The sequence below is a fragment of the Ornithodoros turicata genome, chromosome 1, assembly GCF_037126465.1.
Source record: "Ornithodoros turicata isolate Travis chromosome 1, ASM3712646v1, whole genome shotgun sequence".
Classification (NCBI taxonomy): Eukaryota; Metazoa; Arthropoda; class Arachnida; order Ixodida; family Argasidae; genus Ornithodoros; species Ornithodoros turicata.
Window position 1 is genome coordinate 92,406,703 of NC_088201.1, and position 9,198 is coordinate 92,415,900.

A 9,198-nucleotide genomic window follows, 5' to 3' on the forward strand; every position below is an offset into this window, starting at 1 on the left:
CGACCTTTCTGGATACCATGGGACTTCGAAACTTATTGTGCAGGGGCCCATTATATCATTCCCCGCGTCACCACCAGCAATGGGAGAGTATCGCCCCTGGCGAAGCAATTCTCCATTCATCATCTTACGATAAAGTTGTTGTTGTTGACTAAGTGAAATTAAAGATTACCGAAGCTTACCGGGGTAATTAAATGTAATTAAATCTAATTGACATCAATTAAAGGAAAATTCTGTGTTATAGCCATCGAAGATGACGAAGTGCGCATCGAGCGCGTGGGGATTTGGCGCGTGGTTGCGAGCCAATAAACGATTTTTGCATGTGGTTGTTAACCGGACTGGTCGCTTGTCTTGTTCGCTCCTGCTAGGACTAAAACATGGTGTCAGAAAGTTCTAGAACATAACCACGCTTCCACAACGATGTCTCTCCCCGACGGCGACACACAAGAGCGTTCGACGTTTACGGCATCCTTGGCTACATTCAATGTAACGCCACCGGAACCTTTCACGTTCAAGACGCCGAATGACTGGCCCACTTGGAGGAAACGCTTTCTACGTTTCCGTGCTGCCTCTGGCCTCAACGACAAGGCTGAGTTAAGCCAAGTAGATGCACTGATCTACATTATGGGTGAGCAAGCGGAGGACATATACGCCACGCTGAAGCTTAGTCCCGAAGACGCACGCAAGTTCGACAAGGTGCTAGAAGCGTTCGATGCCTACTTCGTTCCGCGCCGCAACATCATCTTTGAACGTGCAAAGTTCAACACGAGAGTACAACAGGATGGGGAATCTGTGGAGGAATTCGTGACTGTCCTGCATTCAATGGCAGACTTATGCAACTATGGAGCGTTGCGCGAAGAACTGATTCGCGACAGACTGGTTGCAGGACTTCGAGACAAGAAAGTTTCGGAACAACTACAGCTCGACTCTGAACTCACTCTACAAAAGGCTATCACAGCGGCTCGCCAGCGAGAAACTGTCCGGCTGCAGCAAGCTGAACTTCACAAAGGCAATGACGCTACAGTACATCGACTAACGACGCACAAAGTGTCACCGGGGTCCGATTCAAGGAGACTGGCAACCAGGAAGATTCACGCAGGCACAACTCGTCCTTCTTCAAAGTCAGCTTCCCAAAAGCTCTGCCGGTGGTGCGGCCGTGACAGGCACGCAAGACAGGACTGCCCAGCAAAAGACAAGATATGCTCCAAATGCAAGAAGAAGGGGCACTTCTCATCAGTTTGCCTTTCGGCTAAGCAGACCCAATCTGCCCCCGACGGAACTACTGCATTTCTAGGAGTTGTAGCTCATGGAGGAACGTCGAAATGGCAAGTCCCAGTCCTTGTTCAAGGAATACCGTTAACGTTTAAAGTTGACACAGGGGCTGACGAAACGGTTATACCAGAGAGCGTTTTCCTTAAGCACTTCACGGGAATCCGACTCGAACCTCCCAAACGTCGCCTGCGGGGTCCAGACGGCAAAATGCTGAAGGTCACCGGTATGACCTCTCTCCAGACAGTTTTTCAAGGACAAGAAAGCCAACAAGACATTTACGTCTTGAAGGAACTTCCTACATGTTTGCTTGGTCAACCAGCCATAGACAGCCTCAAAGTCCTTCCGACAATACAAATGCTCTCGAAGGCATCCCCATTCGAGGAATATGCTACGGTCTTTCAGGGACTGGGAGTTCTACAAGGAGATTATGACATAAAGCTAGCTCCTGATGCTAGGCCCTTTGCCCTTTCATCTCCACGGAGAGTACCATTGCCCCTATACCAAAAAACCAAAGAGGAACTTCAACGTATGGAGAAGCTAGGAGTCATAACGCCAGTCATGGAACCGACAGCCTGGTGTGCGCCAATGGTAACCGTCCCAAAGAAGTCAGGAGGAATTAGACTTTGCATTGATTTCACTCAGCTCAACCGCTACGTACTGCGTGAATTTCATCCTATCCCTTCTGTCGAACATTCACTCGCAATGCTAAAAAATGCAAAGGTCTTCAGTAAACTCGACGCAAACTCGGGTTTTTGGCAGATACCGCTGAGCGAACAAAGCAAGCACTTGACGACGTTCATAACTCCGTTTGGGCGATATTCCTTCAACAGACTTCCATTCGGGATATCGTCCGCGCCAGAACACTTCCAAAAACGAGTGGCAACGCTGCTGAAGGACCTCCACGGAGTTTTGTGTCACATGGATGACATACTCATTTGGGGAGCAAATCAAATCGAACATGACCATCACTTGGAAGCTGTAATGACACGCACCCAAGAAGCAGGGATGTCGCTCAACAAGGACAAATGCATATTCAGTGTTTCACAAGTGACCTTTCTAGGTCACATCGTCGACGGCTCAGGCATTCGGCCTGACGAAGAAAAGGTGAACGCCATTCTCAAAATGACTTCCCCTACGGACAAGACGGGCCTCAGGCGGCTACTTGGGATGGCAACGTACCTTACACGCTTTGTACCCAAGGTAGCAGAACTTCTACAGCCACTATCATGTATGTTAAGCTCCAAGCAGGAATTTGTGTGGGGCGCACCACAACAAGAGGCGTTTCAGAAATGGAAACAAATCCTCTCTACAAGCCCTGTCCTCGGCATCTACGACCCAGCCAAAGAGACGGTCGTCACCGCGGACGCATCTTCCTTCGGCCTCGGAGCTGTCCTGCGACAAAAACAAGACGACGGGAAATACCAAGTCATCGCATACGCCTCCAGAATTCTCACTGATGTCGAGCGTCGTTATGCTCAAATAGAAAAGGAGGGTTTGGCACTGCTTTGGGCGAGTGAGAAATTCCGAGACTACCTGATCGGGAAAAAGTTTCTTCTCGAGACCGACCACAAGCCCCTGGTGAGCCTGTTCTCGACAAAACAGCTTGATGACTTGACGTCGAGGTTACAGCGCATGCGGATGCGTCTCATGCGATATACCTACGAAATAACGTACGTGCCAGGAAAAGACCTTCTAGCGGCAGACGCCCTGTCCCGTACACCTCTCCGGAAAACGGACGGCACAGACCTTACAGAGGAGATCGAGTGTTTCGTCCACTATGTTGAGACTCACCTTCCAGGGACAGCGAGAAGTCTACTTGACATACAGCAAGAACAGGAGAAGGACGAGACGTGTCAGCATATCATCAGGTTCACCAGACAAGGGTGGCCTACTCGACGAGATCTCGGGCAAGACCTTAAACCCTTTTGGCTAGCACGGCACCAGCTGGCAGTAGCCGATAGTCTGCTAATGCATGGAACGCAGATTGTCATTCCCAAGACCTGTCAACAACAGATTCTCCAGCTTTTACACGAGGGCCACTTCGGCTTGGAAAAATGCACCACACGAGCTAAACATGCTGTTTGGTGGCCAAGTATCAACGACGACATCGCACAAACGGTGAAGAACTGTCACGAATGCTTGCAACTAAAGACAAACCGGAAGCTACCCCTCATTACAACGGACTTCCCAGACAGGCCCTGGCAGAAAATAGCTATGGACTTGTTCCATTGCCAGGGATCGTGGTGGCTCATTGTAGTTGACTATTACTCGCGGTACCCAGAGCTAGTCCGGCTACATTCATTGTCCAGCGAAGCCATCGTGAATCACTGCAAATCCATATTTGCACGACATGGAATCCCCGAAGTTGTGATAAGCGACAACGGTCCGCAGTTTTCGCAGAGCAGCAGCTCCCCTTTCGCCCGATTTTCAACGGAGTATGGCTTTCGACATGTTACATCCAGCCCAGGCTATCCGCAAAGCAATGGACTTGCCGAGGCGGCAGTGAAGATCGTTAAAATGTCTATGAAGAAGACAAAAGATCCGTACAAGTCGCTGCTAGCATATCGGGCTTCACCCTTGAAAAATGGCTATAGCCCAGCGGAACTTCTAATGGGACGACGGTTGCGCACGAACGTACCTGTCGCGCAGTTACAGCTTGTACCGTACACCCCTGACTACAAGAAAGTGGCAGCCTTCGAAACTAAAAACAAGAGGGACGAAGAGAGGCACTACAATAGGAGACACGGGGTGCGGGAGCTACCTCCACTTGGAGTCGGCACAGATGTTTGGGTAATAGATCTGCAACGGAAAGGCGTTGTCCAGGGACAGACTCCGCAACCCAGGTCCTATTCAGTCTCCACAGAGCAGGGAGAAGTCAGAAGGAACAGGACGCATCTAGTTCATCTCCCAGGCCAACCAGAGCCCAGTACATCGACAGCGAGCGCTCCGCAAAGCAGCCACCTCGAAACGGACACTTCAACCGACGTACCGACAGACCAACAGTGCACCGACACGACCCACTGGCACACAAAAAGAGGGCGTTGCGTCATCCCTCCAAAAAAGTATCAAGCTTGATCTTTATCTGACTTTGACTTTGACTTGACTTGACTTTATCTGCAAAAGGAGGGGGATGTGTTATAGCCATCGAAGATGACGAAGTGCGCATCGAGCGCGTGGGGATTTGGCGCGTGGTTGCGAGCCAATAAACGATTTTTGCATGTGGTTGTTAACCGGACTGGTCGCTTGTCTTGTTCGCTCCTGCTAGGACTAAAACAAATTCAGGGTAACTAAAGCAAAACGTATTAAATAGAATTAAATGAAATTCAAGATTACCTGAAGTAACCTCCAGATACCTTCGGCAATTAAAGGGTAACTGAAAGCAATTGAGGCTAATTAAAGGTTAATTAAATGGACTTATATAGAGTAATTGACAGTGTGGAACCGTAAGTGAAGTATAGACCGGAGGTGGACAACCGGAATCGAGTTGGACCGGAAGTGGATGTGTGGAAGTCAAGTATAGACAGGAAAAGGCGCTTAATGCCAACGCATTTCTCACGGATTTGCCGCCAAATCGACACTGAGTTTTTTCATATTTGGGCCAAGTTCGAGGGGCTCCCGATGCTCAAGAAAACAAAATATTGAGAAAAAATATATCCTACATACAAGCCTTTAAGGGAATTCACACAATTTTTTTCAGCGAAATCTAAGACATCGAGCTACACCTCTGGCTGGTTGCGGTTGGAATGGCACAGCAACTTTAGAAGCACGATCTCACGTGCATCAACCTTCCTTCCTAACCTCCTCTAACGCGTGTGCTTACATTTGCTGTCTCAATATAGCATCACGCTATCGCGACGTGGTAACTTCGCCAATGATCCTCGCGGTTATCTTCGCACAGTGATCATTCCAATGAAGGCTATTGAGGGGCGCTCTCATGTTTCTATAGTTGTTAGTTCTCTGCGGCTACTCGATTACCAGAGCAAGACTTACTGCAGAAATCTCCCTCTTCTCTACCACTAACATCTTCCCACTTCTTTCACCATTCCCTCTTACCCACTCGCGTTTTCTTTATTTGTACCGAGCCGCTATCCCCGGAAAGGCTGACCACACGTTCCCCAAACATCGTTTGACACCCTCAACGATTGAGGCAGGATACCTATGGGGTAACTTCGCAAAGCACCCTGGCAGTTACCATGAAACAGGACGCATCCGAATGGAGCTACTGGTATTCTGACATCCGTTGTAGTTAGTTGCTCTGGACCGCCCGATTCCCAGAGAACGAGGGTGTGCGCACGGCTTCCTTTCCTGTACCACCATCACATTTTCCCTCCCTCTCACCATCCCCTCATCCCATCTCTTGGTTTCACCGAGCCGCTACCTCCGGGAGGGCTGACTAGACCACCTCCAAATAACACTCCACACCCTCCAACGTTGAGACGGGATATCTATGGGTAACTTCGCCATGAATTCTTGCAGTTACGGTGAAACAGGGAGCATCCCAATGAACTCTACTGGGGGATGCTCACGTCTGTGCCTGTTAGTTCTTCTGGGCTACCCGATTCCCAGAGTAGAGGGACTGCATAGGTCTCCCAATCCTGTACCACCATAATATTTTCTCACCTCCTTTCACTCATCTCCCCCCCCCCCCCCCCCAGGTGCACCGAGCCGACATGCCCATGGATGTTGTAGTTTAAAGGGAATATCGCATGTTGGAACGTATGTGTGAGACCGATACGGTGATATTCGTCAACGCTTCACAGTCAACATGACCAAGTTTCTCTTCCGTAAAGAGCTTAGATATTAAAGAAACAAGATTTAAAAATTTGCACTCCTCTGCAGCTAACACCCTGATGACGTAAGCCAGGCACACGAATGGGAGCGCAGTGCAGGCGATTCTCTCTGAAGTAGCCTGCTTGGCGTTCGCATCGCAATATACTAAAGGCCGTGTCACACATCGACGACGCGACGCCGATTTCTGTCCAACATTGTCGGCGAAATTGTTTTTGTTGACGTCGGCCGCGTAGTCGCACTACAGCGACACCAACATGCGACAAGAGAATGATGGCCGATTCTGCTCTGCACGACGCCGACAGTACGCCGACGCAGATTACAGTCACACCGCAGACACAGTCAACTCGTGAGCACGTGATTGTGAGCCACAGCGAACCATAATCGCGAGCACAGCAATAGTTTTTGCGCGATTGCTTCCGCGGAAACAGGGACCCGTTGACATTGCCACGGCTGTAACAACACGGACTCATCACAGAGATCACCTGTAGGGAGATCGGCACAATACTGAGTGAGTATTTGGGCCCTTACGTATTAAATATATTAAATATGTGTAGTACCTTTTACTGTCCTGTCCCGTGTACTTCCTGTCAGCGTGATCCCACGCATCAGTGCGAGCCTTCACGTAAGTATGACATTTGACACTCTCATCTCAGTTGTTTTCTACATCATTTCGCTCACGCTACAGCTTTGACAGAGATGCGCTTGGATCAGTGTATTGAGAGTTTTCAGAGCTCGTTTTATTCTTTCAATTTCATGAAACATGAAAAAAGTGCAGACATCTCGCAGCGGAGCTTCATGTTGGCGAAGAAAATCGGTCAGCCCCCAAACCTGACGCAACAATTGGCCGACTCGTGTTTTCCCTGATTTTGTTGGCAGATTTATCGGTGTTGGCAGTCACACTAGGTTGACATTTTGAGTTGTGTCAGCTATCGTTGTCGTCCTAGTGAGACTTTCAAATCGGCCAACTCCGTGCCTGCCAACGGTTGCCGTCGTCATTGGCCGTCAGTATCGTGTTGAGATCGGCAATCGGCGGATAAACGTCGGCCTTCTATGGCATGGCCTTAAAGGAGCATGGAAGTCACCCCCAAAATAGTTTGTTTTTCGCTGCGGCGTCTTCTGTAACGAATAAAATAAGCTCCTGCGAAAGAACGATGAGCGCAGGTGACCTACAGAGCACGCGCAAGGCTGTTCCGCAAACCTTTAAAGGAGCATAGAAGTGACATTTAACATGGCTCGAAACCCTGCTTCATCTGTCACCAGGAGTGACCATGCAAAATATTTTCGCTCTGCTGCGTATTGTCACTGCGCAATCAAATTTACAAAAGACAGTCGCCCCGAACCCCACGAGCCCCGCTTGACGTACAAACTGCTCATTGCCTTTTTTCTTTCTTTTTACGTCTCGGCTCGCGCGTCGCTTATACATGCTAGAGCTGCAGGGCGCCTGCGCTCATCGTTCTTTCGCAGGAGCTCATTCTATTCGTTGCAGAAGACGTTGCAGTGAAAAAGAAAAAAAAATACCTTTGGGGGTCTCTTCTATGCTCCTTTAAGAAACCCACTCCACGTGCAAAGAACGCATCGGCGAACGAGAACACGTCATGACGTATCACGGGCTCTGGTACGTGACCAAGTGACATCCAACGGCACATCTCAAGCATGTATAAGTGGCGCATGAGCCGAGAAGAAAAAGCAAAGACAACAGGCAACTGAGCAGTTTCTACGTCACGCGAGGCTCCGCGCTTTCGTCCGCGACTGGTTTTTCTGACTGTCTTTCGTAAATTTTATTGCGCAGTGACAATACACCGCAGAGAGAAAAGTTTTGCATGATGACTCCTGGTTGGTAGCTTTACAGATGAGACAGGGTGTCGAGCCATGTGAAATGTGACTTCATTGCTCCTTTAAGTGAAAAATCCTCGCTAAATACGCCGACTTTCGCTCACCAGTGTGAGTTCTGACGTGACCATGTTGCGTGCAAGGTAACGAACACGGAACACGGTTTACGTTCCTTGCTGTACGAACGTATCTAACGCTAACCAGAAACAACATTCCACCAGCCGATCACAGAGCAGACGCCGTCCTCTTGTATTCCGGCTTGCCCTGTCGCCATGGCTGCCAAGGTCCCTCCAGCCGCTCCCTGATAGGCCGCGTCTGCACCAAAGGGCGTTTGCGGATTGGCATTGTGCGGGTGACGTTGCCAGAGATGGAATCCCGTAATACTCTCAATATGCGTCTTCTGCTTTTGCCACGTGCTACATCAAACTGGACAGGAACAAGGCTACCCGTTCGCGTCGGTTTTCGGTGTTATTTGGGAGCTTTAGGAAATCGTGAGCACCCTTCAATTTCTTTTTCATAACGTATCAGCCACTCAGCTATCAGCGTAGCAATAGGTGAATGACTGATAGCAATACGTAAAAGGAATCGGAGGCTGCTCGTGGTTTCCTAAAACTCCCTAATATCAGTCATGAACGCGGAATAAAACGGAACTACAGTTAGGAATCGACCGGGACGGATACGATAGTCCCTTTAAGGACCCGGGTGCCTTGAGATTTTTTAGATCTGAGACAGTCCCAGGATGGAATTGTCGTAGCACCCCCACACTCCTCTAATGCCCCCAAGGGTATATAGCCCCCCTCCCCCTACGGAACACCCCGGAGATGAAAATCTTGGAAATATACCTGGGTCAAGGCTCGTAGTGCCTGGGCTATAGAAGCCTCGATGGGAATAAAACATGCCTCACTTGGTTGTCTGAACTGAGGTCAAACATAAAGGAGCTGTTTCAACTCCACTGCGGTGACTACATTTGTGTTACTGGATTGCAACGGTGATATCAGTTCCACAAACAGAAATTTCAGCAAGCTTCCCTGAACAAGCGACAGATTTTCGGGTGCTGAATTTTTATGGGGAATATCAGTGTAATTCGAAAACCCTGTGATTTTGAGAGGACTAGTGCGTTATTGGCAAAACATTCTGGCCAGGTGGCAAAACGGTCCAAATATTTGGCTATGCTATGCGAAAATAGTTATTAGTGGCCATCACCCAGGAACTAATATCTAAATCAACCAGATGTTATTAATGCTTGCTACTACCAACACATGCGTCCGCTTAACTGGAGAACAAATGCAGCTAAGTCGACACCAAAGC

The 9,198-nt window shown here is 49.1% G+C and overlaps 1 protein-coding gene across 1 annotated transcript; it reads left to right on the plus strand.

The window, feature by feature from the left end:
• Window positions 1-417: 417 nt before the first annotated feature.
• LOC135378925 (uncharacterized protein K02A2.6-like) lies at window positions 418-4,344 on the plus strand. The gene has a single exon (XM_064612100.1). It carries the CDS (start codon window positions 418-420, stop codon window positions 4,342-4,344), a length of 3,927 nt encoding a protein of 1,308 aa, XP_064468170.1.
• The last annotated feature ends 4,854 nt before the right edge of the window (window positions 4,345-9,198 follow it).

Coding starts and splice junctions, on each gene's coding strand:
- LOC135378925 (XM_064612100.1), top strand. CDS start 418: ATGTCTCTCCCCGACGGCGACACACAAGAGCGTTCGACGTTTACGGCA.